Source organism: Ammospiza nelsoni, chromosome 4 (assembly GCF_027579445.1).
Source record: "Ammospiza nelsoni isolate bAmmNel1 chromosome 4, bAmmNel1.pri, whole genome shotgun sequence".
Taxonomy (NCBI): domain Eukaryota; kingdom Metazoa; phylum Chordata; class Aves; order Passeriformes; family Passerellidae; genus Ammospiza; species Ammospiza nelsoni.
This window is the reverse complement of record NC_080636.1, coordinates 976,517-994,754: the sequence shown is the minus strand read 5'-3', so window position 1 is coordinate 994,754 and position 18,238 is coordinate 976,517. Positions and strand designations below refer to the sequence as shown.

At 40.1% G+C, this 18,238-nt stretch overlaps 1 protein-coding gene across 7 annotated transcripts in view; it reads right to left on the bottom strand.

The window, feature by feature from the left end:
- CTBP1 (C-terminal binding protein 1) overlaps nucleotides 1–18,238 on the bottom strand; it is a 239,428-nt gene that overhangs the window by 17,405 nt on the left and 203,785 nt on the right. For all 7 annotated transcript variants that reach the window (XM_059469802.1, XM_059469801.1, XM_059469808.1 and 4 more), the window contains 3 exons: nucleotides 10,520–10,664; nucleotides 6,481–6,687; nucleotides 259–473 (listed from right to left, as the gene is read on the bottom strand). In XM_059469802.1, the coding sequence (XP_059325785.1) occupies nucleotides 259–473; nucleotides 6,481–6,687; nucleotides 10,520–10,664 (567 nt within the window). The remainder of the gene's footprint in view (nucleotides 1–258; nucleotides 474–6,480; nucleotides 6,688–10,519; nucleotides 10,665–18,238) is intronic.

Below are 18,238 nucleotides of genomic sequence, written 5' to 3'. Positions count from 1 at the left end.
ATGCCACTTCATTAAATCTCAGTAATATTTAGAAGAGCAAATTATTTCCACAAATGCAATGTTACCGAGCCAAAAAGACAGTAAAAGCAACAATACATAAACAACCAGCTAGTTCCTAATCAGTTATAGGCCTGTTAGATCTCAGAGCAGCAGAAGAGAAATATTTCTATCAAATGAGAATCTACGTGTTTACAGAAATAAAGGCGATACAGAGCTGGGAGGCAGCCCTGGTGCGGAGGCACCCTCAGAGATGATTACCTGCTTTATGGTGAAGTCGTTGATCAGATGGTGGTTGTGCTCGTTCAGGTTGCAGTGCAGGGTGACGCAGTCGCTGTGGAACAGCAGGTCCTGCAGAGTGCTCACGCGCTGCAGCCCCAGCGCCCGCTCCATGCCGTCCGACAGGTACGGGTCGTAGAAAATCACACTGAAGCCAAAGGCTTTGGCACGGAGGGCCACTGCTTGCCCAACACGCCCTGCAACGAGAGACACGCCGTGAGAGCAGGTGTGAGGCAGCTGGTGGGTAAGGTGGCCTCTCCTGCCCAACGGGAACCTTGTACCAAACCCTAACACTCTGTACAGCGACTGCAGGAAAGGGAGGCGTCTCCCCATCGCGCCCAGATCATCACTGCGGTCAGAAATGGCACACCTGGGCTGTTTGACACTGCCTTGGAACAAAGCAGGAGCTTTGCACCTTTTGTCACCAGCTGTGTGAAATGCCAGATGTCACGTAATCTGCAATAATCTGTAATGCAAGGCTTGCCTGCTGGGCCTGGTTATGGCAAAACACCGCTGCCTGTGAGCACATCCTGCCGAGGGCTTATCCCTACCCATGTCAAACCAGCTGGCTTTAATAAAAAGCCATAAAATTAATCCTCAAAAATGGGTGCAATAACAGATAATTTGTTTAATCTGAAGCGCAACCATTCTCAATACATGGAATCTCCTTTCTGGTATTTTTTTTCATTTTGAGTAACATCCTCCCAGCATTAAAATGCCTACAAGAATTCTGTCGTGTAAGGCTTTAAAATAAATTCTATTCAGCTACCTGAATGATAAACAAATAAAGTTGGTCATATAGCATCTAGCTAAGAGGACTGCAGTCCCACTGGGAATTGACACTGAACTTTGCTTTTTTGTTCCACTTCCCTTACTGTCAGATTTCAGAGCTGTATGGGCAAGACTCCACACCACACGTACCAGGAGGTGTGTACTTGCCTTTGACACACTACCAGTCACACAGAGAGGGAAAAAACCCTCTGAGCACATCTAATGAGTTACAGGCATTTTGAAGAGTGAGAACTAACACACTTTCCAAGTTAGAAATTTACAGACCAGACATTCACATTCGAGTACTGCAAATGTTGGATAAAGATGTTTCAAAAGCATCACTTGACACACCGTAATAAAAATGCCTAATTTGAAAAACAAACCCCAAAAAAGTCAACAAATTTTCCTTTGTAATGTCTAAGCATCAAATCAACCCAGGGAAATCCCATCTCTTTCCAATTGTGCTTGAAGGGATTTACCTCTGCTTTTCAGTTCCTCTTTGAATAAACTTCAGAAGCCACAGGAAGAAAGGTTTTTGCTGATCACTTAATGTGAACACAGCAATTCTGCAGTGCTCAGTGACAGATGTGCTTGGAATATCAAACAGTATATCAATGTGACAGGGGCTGTCTGCTTTTCTTTGGGGACACCAGGTTAGAATCCTCCTCAAAATCTTTCATGTCAACACTTGCATGCATGTTATTTGTTTGCTCGCCAGGCTGTTTTTATAAATTTGAATTAGAAAATTTTCAACACAAACACTGTATTGTTTCCAAATTTTGGCATGTTCACAGCTCAAGGAATCAGTCACACAACTGTAAATATTTTTCATTTTTTTAACAAAGCATATAACTGTTACTCCAGCTCCATTCATTTTCACATGCAACATTCTGTCATCTGTTCTTTTTTTTTTTACACTCTTTACAACACTAATACCTGAGGGGATTCACAACAGCAAAATCTCTTACAACAGCCTCTCCAGTTAAAGCTACACTTCATTCACCCCACCAGGCTAATAAACCAAAGCCTTCTTCAATGGGCACAGAAGTTTCCTTCAGAAACACCAGGGAATCACATCTCTATTTCTAACCTAGAATTACCCTATTACAAATATTTCATGGGATAAAACTCTTCTGCAATTGACAATTCATATTTAGTCTTAGTCATTAAACAACTACACACAACTGGACGTAAGGAATTTGCCAATTTCTTTTTAAATTACCATCTGACATAAAGAACAACCACAAAACTATGACTTTCTTTTTTTCTTTCCTGAAAACTCTCTATTATATAAGACTCTCCTGGGCATGAGGGGTGGTTCAAAACCTACCTCAACACACTGAGGACAAAACAGCACACAAAGCATCCCACCTTTGGGACAACTCTATGGTAAGAGCATATCAAATTGTTATGAATATTCATGGCTGCTTCCAGGCAGGGCAAAATCTTAAGCTCAAAACTTTAAATTAATTTACTAGTTGGCAGTGTGAGAAAAATGCAGAAAATGAATCTTGCATACAATTGCAAAAAAAAGCAGAAAGCAGCAAAAGTGTATTTTCAAGGAAATCAAAGTTCTAGCAAAGTCCATTCATCATTTCAGAAGATCTCCTGTTACAGCCTCATCCATTCAACTCCCCCACAAGTCTCCCAACTCTCCTCAACCCAAATACCCCAATTTGTAGGTGTGACTGACCTTGACCCTGCCAATGACCTGACCTGAGTGTGACAGGGCAGCAGCTGCAGGTCAAGGACCCTGCTCAGCCCCTGGCCAATGCACACTCATCCTCTGGTATTGCAGAGTTTTATAAATGACCCTGGTTCCATGGAAATGATGATGTTGACCTGCCTGAACACTTGCATGGAAAGAAAAAGTGCTTTCACTTAGCAGCTGTCCCCTGCCTGTGCAACAGCAGTGGAGAATATGGGTAATATTTCCTCCTCCTTGGAGAACTCTGAAATGTGGAGAGTGCTGCTCTGTTACACTTCCTGCTGAGCACATTAAGAGAGCCAGTAGGACTGCTAAGAGTAGATCATTTACTGCAGAGTAACACCACCCAACTCTTAGGCCTTATTTACTTATAACACAGGTTAGTAACTTGGCCAAGCATCTAGGTAGGGCAGTGGGACTGCTGAGAGAATAGAGCAGGTGAGGAAAGACAAACGGAGTGATGACATTCACTGTGATGTGGAGACAAATTTATTTAAAAGAATTTCACCTTTCTTGGGTGAGGAAATGCATTAGTCATCAGCATTTCTCACTGAGAAGGAAGGGAAAGGGAGTGCAACTTCACTGCTGTAAAAATATCATTAGAGCAGAACCAGGCCCAGATGTCTATTCAGCCAAGTACTTACATGCTGCTGCTGCTAAATATTCCTCCTTAAAAAAACCCACAAACCCCCATATTTCTAGATACAAGGTGAAAAGGCAGCTTTTTTAATTTCTTTTCTAAATGTGGGACTTACTATCCACACTTGTGATGCAACATTTAAAATGTAGGACACTGGACAGTAATAAAGATTAAAAGTGACAAAGACAGCTGTTAAATGATGTGATATTATTATTTATGTAAAGCTCAAAGAGTCAGACATTCACAAAGACAGAAAGAGGCAAGGGCTGTGCCCTGAGGAGCTCAGGGGCTAACCAAACAACACGACAATGACGGATGGGCCCCAACAAGCACACGAAGGAGGCATTATGCTCTTGAGTCCCTGCTTATCTTCAAGCTCAATACAAGCAGAGGATGAGAGATGGGGTTAACTTTAAAGGAGGAACACAGAGTAACAGGATTAAGCAGGACAGACCAAGTGTCAAAGCAGGAATATGCATGAGAGGAGGGAGAGAGAGTGGGTGATGGAAGGAAGGCAAGTGAGTCACGAAACTTGGCTAGATCAGTGGATAAGGAAGTGAGTAGCTGAAACTTTGGAGACACAGTCATTCCCCAGCACAGAGATAGGCAGCAGCTAGGGTGTTTCTCTTTGGCAAAGAGTAAAGCCCAGGAGCAGATGTTGAGAAGGTCTGCAGTTAGCTGTTGCAGCAGCAGTGATAAATTTAAGCAACCCACTGCTGAAGAGAGCACAAGTTTGAAGACAAGAATAGACAAACACAGTGGTGGCTGAGAGAAGATGATCTCAGACACACATTGAGGACAAAGGACAGAAACTGAGACACGACAGAAACAGAGGAAAGGGCTGAGCAACAGATGATGAGAACTGTTTATTTTGTGTGCAATACATCCACTTCATAGCATCTGGGTGGATCACTTCTGACACTGACATGTCTAAATAATAAACTGAGGCAAAACTCCAGATGTAGGGAGAGGACACTGGTGAAGAAACACCACCTAAGGACAACAGTCTCTGGTTGTAAAGGCAGGTTGGAGTCTGAAACTCAAGACAGCTAACCTCTAGCAGTGAGCTGGACTAGAAAAGGGTGCACATCATAGCCTAAGTGCCTGAAGTGCTCACACAGGAATTCTGGTACATCTTCTAAGTCTACAATTTTACTCTTCACTAATACATAGATTCAGAGGAGTTTGTTAGAACAGGTCTGATTCAAACTGTTGTGCCTATTCACACACATGCACAAGAAGGAAGAGGGGAAGTTTTCAAAAGTGACTTTACAATTTAGTATTCTTTGAATATTCTATGGTAGGAAATAGATAGGAACAACATAAGGCTAGAGATAATGACTGGTCAAAAACTAACAGAAGCATGCCCTTAAAAATCAGCTTTTACTACTTTTTAGTGTAACATGCACACAAAAGGCTTGCTTTTCAAAACTAAAACCTAGCATTTGGTAAAGCTTTATAAGCATACTGGCAATCTGATTATCCATTTATTCCTCTATACTTTTCAGTCACTGAGAACAAAACCAGCAAAACTCACTTAAGGAAGTCAATGATGAAAGAGTTTTTCTTTCTAATCTCAAATCTGAATTTATTCAGTAAAAACACCAAACTGAGTTACAGCAGTACAGATATCTCCAACAAACATGCACATTGCATGTGAGCCAAAGCTTAAGTTTCAAAAACCAGGTATGAATTTCCATTTTGGAAACACTGTAGGCAACTGTCTATGACTTAGGTACAGATGCTGTGACTGTGAGCACAATAATCATTGTGTGTTTTAATCAGATGCATAATTACATTAGTATAGATTTGAGAGAGCAGCTTCACGTCATGACTAACTTCTTGAAAATCCTATTTTAAAGGCAATTCTTTGGTTGTAAAGATGGTTCTGATGTACTGCATGCTCATTTAAATGAGCACTATGTAACACCAGGCTATTTTCAGCTTCCAAAAGTAAGAGTTCGAGGCTGGAGTTACTTGACAGCAATGTGTAACTGGAGCAGTCATTTAAATATGATGCTTTGTTGTCAAAATCATATTACTAATTCCTGTGGATGAACAGCACAGCAATTACATCCACAGTCTATCAGATCTGTGTAAGACAAGCACATGACTGAATAATTTTTATATAGAAACTGACTTGCTTGTTTTTCTTCTCTACTTCTGTAACAGACAGTAATTAATTCATCTCTAGCAAGCCTGTCCATCTGTTGGATGCTGAAAAACATTTAGGGTCACTCAGAGAGGTAAGTAGGTGATTTTATTAGGTCTGGAAGCATTTCAAAATTTCTTGCATATATTCTTCCTCTCATTAGAGTTGAAATACAATTTCACATCCACCTCAATCAAATGCACACAAGAACTGCTCTGCAGGGTGTTACTGAAGAAAAGACTTTTTAGTTATGTAAAAAACTGAAAAAGGAAGAAAGTCCAAACAAAATCAGATATGAAATGGAAAAGGGATAAAACATACAAGTAACAGGGCTGAAGTAGGAGGATTCTTGTCCTGGAAAAGGGAAGTGATGGTGTCTCCTCTTACGAGTAGGCAACATGGCAACAGAAAGATGCTGCCATCTTATTGTACGTAGGAGTTCCACACTGTTGTCTCCTTATTGCAAAAGCTTCACACCTTCTTAGTGCTTCTCATGGGCAACTCCTCCAAGCATTGACTCTTACTCTTTCACAAAGCACCCAACTGACTCCAGTTCCCTTCCAAACCAGCCACCCCACTCTTTTATAGCATCTTCTTCTCATTGCTTACAGCTGTGGCCTGTTAAAGTCAGGCCTGTTCCTAATCTCTGATAATTGGCCCAGCTGCAACTCCTTAGGGGTAAGATTATTTTCTAGACTCTCGTTATTTTCTTATATTCTCTCCCTCTACAGAACGACATACAGAAACTCAAAGAAATAAGAGAACATTAAAATAAGTTTTCTGAGGAAAAGGGAGAACATTTGAGTTACGTAATCTACAGGAATAACCGCTTGCCATGGAGCGAACAAACGTTCCATTTCTACAGCTCCAATCCTCACTTTTTTAAAGCGATGGGCAGCAAGGAGCACGACAGCAGCCGTGAGGAGAACGTACCCAGTCCAATGATGCCCAGGGTCTCCCCTCGGATGCGGGCAGCCCCCGAGGCCACCTCCCGGATCTGCTCCACGCTCTGCACCCGCGTGCCCTCGCGCAGGGCCTGGTGCAGCCAGGTGGTTCTCCTGTACAGGTTCAGGATGTGGCACATGGTGGAATCCGCGGTCTCCTCCACGGAGGCGGCTGGCACGTTGCACACGGCGATCCCTGCAGGCAGCAAGCACAGGAGGCCAGTTGCCAAACAAAGTTCATTTCTTCCATTTAACAGCAATACAGGAGCACGATGTTTGAAGTCAACACCTATTTCAACATGTCTTGCACAAACAGTGAGCTTCTGACTGTAATGGCAGGCAGAGTACCTGACATAATAGTTGACAACTATGTGCCAACTTATTTCTCTGATTTTTTATTACTAATTATCATGCTTTTATGTATTGCAAACTAAAACACTGAATCACAGAAGGAAAGCACTGAAGATGTCTGATAGTTTAGAACATGGTAAGCATTTTACATTTCCACTGAGCTTGGTGCTTTGAATAACCAAGAGAAACCTGCCTTGCTCTCAACAGTGTAGTCAATGATCAGAGTTTAGGTTTAATTGTGAGTTAGCCTTCCACCACTGGATAAATACCCTCCCAAAAGCTATCTGTGCAAATTAAAAAAGGATAAAATAATTTATACAGCCTTCACAGGATGACTGTTAGTAATTCCACATCATGTGTAGGTAATCATGATACAGGGAAGGACAATCTGTTACACATTGCACAGAGGTTTTTAGAATTACAACAAACCAGATCCCAGTCCTTTCCTGGTCCCCCACATTAAGGGAACCCATCTAATCATCAATAGGAAAATGCAAAATCTGCTTCTCCATGGCATGCAAAGGTAATGACAAATAAGTCCATGTTCCTAACAGCTGAAAAGTCACCAGCTGAAACTAGCATAACATCAAGCAGCCTAAATTGTTACAACCACAGAAAAGTTTGGAAGGTGGATCATTGATTCAAGACTCACAATAAGCCTATTTTACTTCAAAAACAGAAGCAACAATTTATTTCAATTACATGCAAACTATCCCATTCTGCTTTTTACCTTCCAGTACTCAACAGACAGTAGTTAAGCAAAATGCTTGAAAAACTTTGTGTCCTTTTGGACTTGTCTCTCTTCAGTCTTTCCACGTACTGCATGTTCTCTCTCTAATCACCAGCTCCCACAAATGTTTGTTTCTCAGTTCTGCTGACTGAGACAACAAACAGCACGCAGTATAATTTCATGGTGGAGAAGAAAAAAAGTGTTTTGTATCTAAAAGCACCCAAGAACTGTTTTTACTGTTTGGGATTTTACATAACTAGATATTCAGTAAGTCCTCAGCTAATACCTGAGTATCTTAGAAGCAAAGAAGAAGAATAAACATTCTCTTCAAAAACAGCACCAATAGTAATATGACAAATAATAAGCTCATGCTATATTTATCTATGTTTTACATTCAAATGCTTTTATTCTGCTGCCCAGTACTCTTTTACAGCTTTCTCTACATCACTAAAAACCTGCACAAGGAACTTACAGCACTATTTTTCTTTCCTCTGCTGCAGAGATAAGCCTGTCTGCTGAGTCACTGCCCCTAAGACTTACAAGAAGATATACCAGCATCATTTGCTGGAATATTCATCTTGGCATCCTGCTAACACCAATGGGAGAAGGAAATTCACCATTTTTAAAATGGGGAAAAAAGCTTGACTGGGAGGGAGAGGTGAAAGACTGAAAAATAACATCCCTCTAAGTACCTCACATTAAACACTTGCATTTGTTTATACAAAAAAAGTCTTTCATGGAGCAACGATGCAGGTTTTAGATGGCAATGTAAATTAAATAAATGTGTCTCCTAATAGCTGCCATTCAACAAAATTATGCTTTAAAAGGAGCTTAAAGAATTGTATTATGTATTTGGGAAGAAGAGCAATATACCTTCTTCCCTAATAGGTTTCCTTAGGAAACTGAGGGAACAAAAGTCAGATAAATTCTCTCCTGAACAGCAGGAATTTATTTTTCTCAATTTTTCTTCAACTCTAAAAGCACTCATTTTTGAGAGGCAGAGACATAGCAAACCACAAAAAGCAGCAAGAGAGAGGCAAGGAAATGAAGAGACATTTCACATGGGAAAAGACAGCACACTCTCATCTCATCCCCTGATCAGTGCTCCCTTTCCTTTCCCACTGCTTTCAGTGATGTTGTGCACAGGTCCAATGCTGAAAAATGCAGGTGGTAACAGGCATTACCTGGCTCCCACTTCACTGGCATCCAGCTACACCCACTACTTGTACGTATTTTCTAGTCAACTATTAATAAAGTGCAGAAAAAGCATATTTTATCCAAGAAACACATATTTTCATGCTTTGTAAGAAGATTAAAAGTGCTAATATAAAATAATGCTAAGTAGGAAAAGCTGGTAACAACCCCATGTGCCAGCTCTACGAAAAATAAGAAGTTACTACAGGAGTTCAGGAATACATTGGACTCTGGTCTAAATCTACATTTCAAAAGCAAATCAAAGCCTTTTATAAAGAGCAAATCACTCTCACATTACCTCCTTAAGATTTGCATTACTAACACCAGTTCAACAAATGGAAGGCTCTCTGTCTCAGTAGTGTTTCAGCCCAGCCATTTCACCCAAACTTAATATTAAAATCAGAGATTTTACTGGAATCTTTCCACCATTTACTGGCTTTTGACAGAGTGGACAACAATATTTTTAAATTAAAAGATACACAACCAGGTTGGACCCTCAACTTTATAAGTCAGTCTGATCACAAGACAGGAACCGAATGATGAGGAAGGTGGCCATTTAGCATTTCATATGAACAAGAATTTCCCAAATCTGCTGTGTACTCTAGCTTGAGGAATTATGTGGCTGCATTTAGGTTGTAACCTGGGTTACAAGCCAGCACAGAGACCTGCAGAAGAGACAGCCAGCAAACCTTCAAAGATCTTCCTCTTATCAGGGATTTTCTGCACTAACTGGGCTCCTGACTGGTCTGAGCCTTTGATCTGCACCTACATTTTGGCTTTTGATCTAGGATTTTACCCCAGGCCACTCTCTCCACACACACAGGTTTTCTGAGGCTCACAACACACGTCTGACTGTGCACCAGTTAAAGCAGGCAAAACACAGCCTTGCCCCCTTTCAGCCCTGACCTGGCCTTTATAAACTCAGCAAGGAGTGGTTAATGCCACCATTCCAACAGGTGAATGTTCTTTTACCATCAGCTGATAAACAGATCACACTACAGCTCCTCACTACAGCACTGGGGCTACTGCTAGGACTAAGCACTGCCACACCGAAATAAATGTTTCCAAGATCTTTCCAGAGCAGAATGGAAAACATACTTGGTCTACACAATCTTGGAAAAGAAAATCTTTACTCCAAGTGGTCTGACCTGACCTCTAGATTACAGACAGGAAGTAGTTTAACCTAAAGTAAGAAAAGTACAGATGAGATAGTTGCTTTTCTTACAGTCAAACATCAAGCACCATCTCTTCATAGTTCCAGTAGCTGAATTTATTCTGAAGAAGCAACAACTGATTCTCCTATAAAACTGGTATTTCTATTTTATGGACTGGTTTAGTACTAAATCTCATGCATCATAAATAAGTCTCAGACAGTTGATAATGATCTCATTTTTTATTCAAACAGAAGTAGTATGCCAAAATGTTGGAATTATATTTTGTAATTAGATTACAGCAGAAGTAGTTAAAATATACAATTGGGGTAAAAAAGAAAGAGATGAAAAATTATGGCCTTTCTCCTTAGGTTTATATTGAGCAGGCAGATTGTCATCCTGCCACAAAGCTGTTAATATTATCACTTAATTAACTAATGCTAGTATCTCCATAATGAGTTTTATACTCTGATGGGAAAATTATACAGCTTACATATGATACTAGTATAAAATACACAGAACACATTAATACAAAGATTTAGATGCTATCAGATTTCTAGAGGCAAGTATAAGATGCAAAATAAAGTCTGTAATAGCCATACCTAAATCTCCAGCAGATTTGATGTCAATATTATCAAAACCACTGCCAATTCGGACAATTATTCGAAGTGCTTTAAATTTCTCCAGGTCTTCTCGAGTTAAAGTTATAGTGTGATACATCAGGGCACCCACTGCTTCATTTAGTACCTAGAAATTAAATGAAGAAAAAACAATTGGTTCTTTTGTTTTTACAGAATCTCAGCTTAATCTCATACACATATTCTCAAGTATAAAAGACAGTAAAAGCATTAAATAGAGATTCAGGGTTTTTTTTAAAGGTTACTTTTCTAAATATCTCTTGGTAAGTCTTCTTCATTTAAGTCTCCATTTTAGCATGATGGGATCAGCTTCCAAAGAAGTACATGATCTGTCCTTGTGTTCTCAGTAAGAGGGAAAGCTCTCCTCATTCTCCAGGAAATGCTCTGCAATGCTGACCCCAGTCCAAGTGCCACTGGACTGCATCTGCACACACAGAGCAAACACTCCCACAAACAGTGAGTATTTTATGTTTAGGCAGCTGATATTCAGCTCTGAATGGAGTAACAGAGCAGAATCTCTATACAGGCACCACTGCCCTATGAAACCACTGGATACCTGAACAGAAAACATTCAGTGATCACAAACCCCTCTGACAACAGACACTGAAATTGGTCACTTCACACACAAAACCAAAAGCGTCTGCCCCTCAGTTCACTGACACTGCAAATAAGCTCTCACTGACAGAAAACTGGATGTCACATAAATTGGTATTAACTGAGATGCCGAACGTGACATTATCCAGGAAAATCCAAAGCCTCTGAGAAATAAGAAATTGCATGAAAGTAAAAATGCTGCAGAAAAAAACCCCAAACTTGTGAGAGCACCAAAAAAGCAAAAATAAAAGACAGTCAGAAGCCCCTGACAAATAAAATTATGTTAGAGTGCATCCAACCTACACAACAGCATTTAAAACCAAGAGGTGTGGAGTAAGGAGAGGGAGAAGGGCTGTGGAGAATGGAGCCAGACCTGCCCCAGCAGTTTTGAATTCTGCTACCCAGCAGTGACACTGCACCCCACACAGGTGATATCAATTTATTTTTCACACAGCAGAGACTATTTTCCTCTTTATCTGCAAACTGCACGATTTTACTTCTTCAAAACACTTCCCTGTGCTTGCACCTTCAATGCTCTAGCTAATATCCTAATGGTTCTACAAGACACAAAACATGCACACATCATTTCAGCAGCTAAGCCAGCTGTAATGAATTCACGAGATTCCTATGACACACTTCACATAAAAGTTCTGCAGAGGCTCTAAATTTCTTGTCCAGATTTTAGAGTCTGGTACATGCACAGATTCTGTCATCTGAATTACTTCTGCTCATATGAGCATTTCCTAGCGCAGTGCAAGGTCAGTAAAAATAATCAACATGTATAATTTTTAAAAAAACCATTGCAGCAAATCAGAGTCTTGCACACAGAGGATTACAATTGCTGGAACCAAGGATTTGCAACAGCGTTTAAAAATACATAAAGAAAAAATTAAAAGAAAATAAAATCAAACCCCATAAACAATGAAAGAAAAGCACTTATTACTGAATACTTCACAAAATTATTTATGCTATTTCAACATTGTTTCTGGACTGAGAACTTCAGTTCTAACTCAGATAAAGACAAGATTCCTTTGAGCAGAATTTGCATTTACTAGTAAGAACTGCAAAAAAAATTACAAATTACACATCCTTCAAGAATTCAGCTACAACATAATTCAAAGACCAGCTGTAGGCTCAGATCTTATAAAATGATTACACACACAAAACTCCTTGATTTTAATGGTGCAAACAAGTCCCTTGGAGATGACATGCAGCAGCTCCCAATCAGAAAGACTGCACTCACAGGATGTGTCACCTTGAGCTGTTACACAGGGCTAATAAAAACCCAACACAGCTTTGGGTTTGCTTTTCCAGTCACATTACAGCTGGCACGACCAAGCCCGGGGTATCCCACACAAGAACCATCCCTCTTAGGAAAGGAAAGCCCACCTCAATGCCCTCAGGTTATTTCTGCTCCCACTAGAGGCTGAAATAAAATTGTTCAAGGATCTCCCAGCCTCAGTGTGTGGAAATTTCTTCCAATTCAGTTGCAGCACTTGTTGCTTCAAGCCTCAAGGTCAAGTTTAGATACCCTGGCTATCTCCAACAAGCCATGTCCCCTGCCCTGGGCTGTATCGCTTACTTTCCCCCAAGGGCTGCTGTGGACGCCTGTGCTGCAGCAGAAGCCATCCCCTGTGCAGCTGTCAGATAGGCAGAAAGCGAAGCTCAGAACGACAAGGACACACCCTGAGGCTGTGACAGCCAGAGCCTCTCTCCCAGCCCCGGTGGTGAACTCTGGGGCTGCAGATCTGCCACTGCATCAAGGGCTGCATCCAGCAGGGCTAAAGCACAGCTGAACTGCCTCACACATTTGTTTTACAATCAGTGATTCACTCTGGGAGGCAGATTTTCATTTCATAACCATGCATATTTTATTAACCCAGCCAGTCTAGACTGGCATTTGGACTGCAGGAGCACTGGTGTGGACCCATTATGACACAGTTTTTGGGCCCATCTGGGTTATGGCTTGGCACTAGGAGGAGACAGAAAAGTACTGGAAAGCTTGGGAATGTGTTCAATACAAGGGAAAATATTTCCTAGCTATAGCTTAATGCTGACACTAGCCATTTCCACAGGCAGTTATTTACCCATCACAAGGGATATGGAACAAGCAAATGCAAGTGACAAATCTCTCAGAATTTCTTTTTAGTGACTGAGCCTCTCCTAGGATTATGGGCTAGTTAGCAAGGAAATCCACTGCTAAAACTGTAATACCCTGCAAGTGTGTTTTATCACATTAATTTGATAATTTAATTATGTTACTGCCTTTTGCTACTGGACATGTGATAGAAATCTGCCAAAAAGGCAAAAAATAGTAGCGGAAAACCTGAAGTTAGAAACATCCAGTACTGGTGAATGTTAATAATGCCACTTAGATTTAAAAAAACAGTGAAACTTTCTGTATTTTGGAATTATTTGCATAAATCATGTTCTCAGTCATTACATATATTATATGCACACAAGAAGTCTGACAAGTCTTTCAATGAGTAAAATATAACACATGAAACTGATATCCAGCATAAATATCAACAATTCCACAAAATGAAGTGATCTTTAGAAAAAAATAACTGTGCAGAAAAGTAATTCACCGATGATTTAACAAAAGAGATGGATGCATTGAGAAAATCAGGGAGAATAAGTAATTTTTCTCCATCATTTTCCATAATGAACATAATTTTTAACGAATTCAAGAACAATTTTTTACAAGGAGATCCAACTTGTGAGTGAGATAGCAGGCAAGGCAGAAATTCCAGACCAGCCTGAGTCTGTGGCAGTCAGACCACGCTCTCTGATGATTTCTTGCAAGGAAAGGCAATGGAAAAACCTGAGAGAAAATGAGCAGAGCCAGCTGTGCTCCTCCAAGAGGCACTCCTGCTTCCATCACACCACAGCTGAGCCCTGTGGGAAGGGAGGATCCGAGGCAAAGGCTGAAACGGGGGACATGAGCTGGGTTCCTTCTGTTACCCAATTATTATGGAGCTCACCTGCCTGATTTCTATTCCTTCAGACTTCCTTTCCAGCTGACGCCAGAGCTCACTGCTGAAAGCCTTTTTTCACTCCCTGTTCCATGGCTGACAGCTTTTCCCATCACAGCAGCCTGGACAGGTCTTTCTGCTGTTCTTCAAGCTCAACATGACTACTCTGCTTTCACAACATGCCAGGTCACCAAGGCTCTCAGGGAACAGATGACAGTAGTAGGAGACACTTCTATTTCCAAGAATTTTACAAATCCTGAGTACTGATTATCCAAGGTTTAAATCGTTCTGCATGTTTTCCCCATCTACACTTTTTTCTTTCTTCTTTCAGTACCACACTATTTTAACCATCATGCTGAACATCACAAAGTCACCACTGTTACATACACATCTCATTATCTGGGGAAGAGCTCTGAACATCTTGCTTACTTTTAGAAAAACATAAATCACATGCTAAGAACTAAACAGCAAGGCCTTCTCTTCTTGGAGCATCTCAAGACACTTCTAGATTTGACTATGAGAGGCTGATCCCAGACACTCATGGATCAAATCCAGAGCACAGAAACATAACACAGTAAATGAAATGCCAAACTACTTCAGTGCAGAGACAAAAACAAATTATAAATTACAAGATGAATATGACAAACTCTTCATCTTAAAAACAAAAATCATCACTAGAAAGTGCTGTATTTAATCCAGTTCTAGAAACTACAAAGTGTTGCATTTCTTGGACTTGAAATTACATGTGTCATCTCTAAAAGAATTATGTTCCAGTGTCACCAACAGACTTGAAATATTTTGCACATTTGGGTGGAACAAATGTACTTCACCAAAACAGAGTAAGCCTTGCCTTATTTAACTTGCAAAAAGCAGCTGCATGTTGAATTTGTAACCAATAGTCTGTCACATGGGGAAGGCTGCAGAGACTCAGAGCTACAGCACTGCAAAGGATCCGTGTGAAACCAGCACCACTAAAGCTAAAAGGAAAAGCCAGTGTGCTCAAGTGGTATTTAGTGGCTCTGCAAAGCTCTGTTATATTGTATTGCTTTTTACAAGTTCTTGCTTCTCTTTACAAGCTCTCAGCTCCCTGTTAGGTTCCTATGATCCATGGTGCTGTCAGTAACCCACTTATTTCATATAAACTTTACTCAGCCAGGATACTCTCTAGTGAGGACCCTAAACATTAATACTTGAGTTTATGCTGTCCATAAATACAAGTATAAATATTTTACACAAACATAAACAAAACTTACTTGCAGGCTCCTGAAAACGCACTCTCTAAAAGCCTATATATCCATACACTATATAAACTACATATATATACACGTGACATTTATATATGATAGTGTATTTCTAGTCTTCTAAAAATTAACATTAAAAATATATATACATATAAATACGTACACACAACTGCATAAATAACCTGTATAATCTACACACAACTTGCTTTTAAATACTATATTGAAGCCAGTCTTTCCAAGGCAGGATTTACTGACCATTACATGCAGCTTCAATGACAGAAGTCAATTTGAGAATATAGACTCTGAAAACATTTTTACTGAATAAAAGGCTTCAATGAAAAATCTTTAACAGGAGTTCTGTGTGTTAGTTTGTCTATTAATAGGGCTGGATTGTGTCTATTCATAAGGCTGAATTCAGGTCATCTATCAGACACTAGAACGGATTGAACATCCATACCAAAGGATATTATGGAGTTATGGAAGTCACTGGTGACAACTCCACCCAGTTTTTTCCCAAGTCCTTCATAAGGAGTCTGATCCAAAGCTCATTCAGTTTTGGGACATTTACAAGGTTTTGGATCAGCCCCGAGGTGACAACTTACTCCCAACCAGACCTTACTGTTTAGAACAAGGCTGCTTCCTTTCAATCTGTGTTCTTTGAGAATTTAAATCTGATGGAAAACTTAAATGCTTCATCTGCATCATGAATATAAACAGCACTGATGGTGTAAACACAAGCTTTATTGCTAAACAAAGAATTGGAAGCTTGAAAAATTATCTCACTTAACCATTGCTGTAACAGGGACAAATCAAAGAGGTGAACAACAGCACCATCCTGAATTTGTCTGCATCAGTTTCAAAACATTTGTCACTTTTCAGCTCCTCTTTGAAATGCTCTTTGATAAAACTGCCATCACTAGAACTGTTTCTATATTTAATTCCTATGTCAAAGTGTGACTGAAAAATTTCAAGTTCTGTTAAACAGGAAGTTCAGATTTAAAGTTTTTTAAACTTAGAACTACAAATATGGAAATGCAGTATATCCTTTTGAAAATGATTCCATGTTGGGCTCAGAAAACAGGAGTCAGAGGATCTGACACATTGTACCCCAATCTCTGCTAAGGCCAGGGTTTACCCAACAGACTGTTCCAAGGACTCCTCACTGCTTCCATCAGTGTTCTGGTCAGCATTCTGGGTAAATGCTTGAAGCTGTAAACCCCGTCAACCACACACTTTTTTCTTCTACCTGATTTGCAACAAGACGTAGCAAAGTACATACTTACAGAAAAAAGAAAATGGAAAAATGTATCAGCCTCAAATAAACTCTTGACTTCTTTCCAGCCTGTACATTTTGTTTTAAAGACCATTCCTAATCAGTTGTGCTTCCTGTCTTTTCATCTGGGTTTGCAAGAATCACTATTTTCTCTCTCCTTGGTTGAAATGCCTATTACCAGCCCTTGCAGATTGTTTATATTTATCCCTCTTGATCTACACAGCACTTCCCTGTTACAGAGGACACAGCAAAGCCCAAAAAGCAAAGAACATGAACTCAAAAAAATCCTGGGCAACACAAAGACCTCAATGCTTGAGTCTGTTATGCCTTTAAAGGTAGAGAAGTGGAAAAGAGCAGCAATACTGCAGGAATCAGAGTGCTGGGTAGGCTGCCAAGGAGCCAGCAAAAGCAGCAAACTGTGAATGGCACTGAAACTAAGAGGGATTGGGAAAAAGAGGCAAACAGACAACGGAGCATGAGGTAGGGAAAAAAGAAAGTTGACCTGGAATGAGGATGGAAGCGAGCTAAGTGTTTTTAAATAATTTTTTTGGATGAACAACTGTATTTTTGGCAGAACAAACCAAAACACTGTGTACACTTGGAAGCAGTCTTAGATAGTTACTGAGAGAACTTATTTACACATCATTAATTGTAAAATAAAAGCCAATTTAACAGCAGTGAGTAACTTTTATAGACAGTAATGCAATCTCCAGTAAGAAATTTGAACACTGAAATCTTAAATATTTTTACCCTAAATGACAGAAGTTTTCTGATAGGATGCAATGAACCGACCTCCCAGTTTTGCCATAAGTTTGACAAATGTAATGCTCAACTTCACACAGCCACATGCCACATCTACAATAAAACAGAACTCAGGGGTTAAGGGATAAAAACATCTATTGCAGCCCTGCAGACTGGCTCAAAAATAAACTGCTTTTTCTAGGCAGAATGGGAAACAAGGAGTGGAACCAAATACCAGTCAAACCTTAGACATGAGTAAATTTCTGAAGCATAATAAATGACCCTAACTACAAAGTTATTTCAAAACACTGGGTCACTCTCAGTAAATGTCAGTATTCATTTAAGCACTGGCAGCCCGATTTTTCAGAAGGAGGGAAATGCATCTTCATCATCCAAGTTGTTTTCCAAAGCACTGGAATGGGGAACAAATGCTTCGACCTGAGATGAAGCACAGTTCTACTACATGTTATTACTTATTTGCAACTTTACAACTTGTTACTCGTTTTCCACAGTTAATCTCCTCAGCTATAAGAAGTGATTGGCAAATCAACTCTCGGCAGAAGGGAGTTGCTACAGAACTGCAACTCAGTTACCCAGATGGAGAAAACTTTCTTGAACGAGCACACACAGAAAGGTATTTGCTAAAATCCTGCTCCTGACTCTGCACAGAAAGGGCATTGAAATCCTTGCTTCTTTTCCACCTTTCTTTTTGTGTTAAAATTTCTCAGCCTGCTTGCTCCTCTATGAAAAACTAGCTAGCCTCTAGTCTCAAGCTTTGCTGTCTCACAAGCTATAAATTCTCCTTTCTACTCTGTTTCCTTGAAAAACTGAAATCACAGTATTTTAAAGCAGGTCTTGT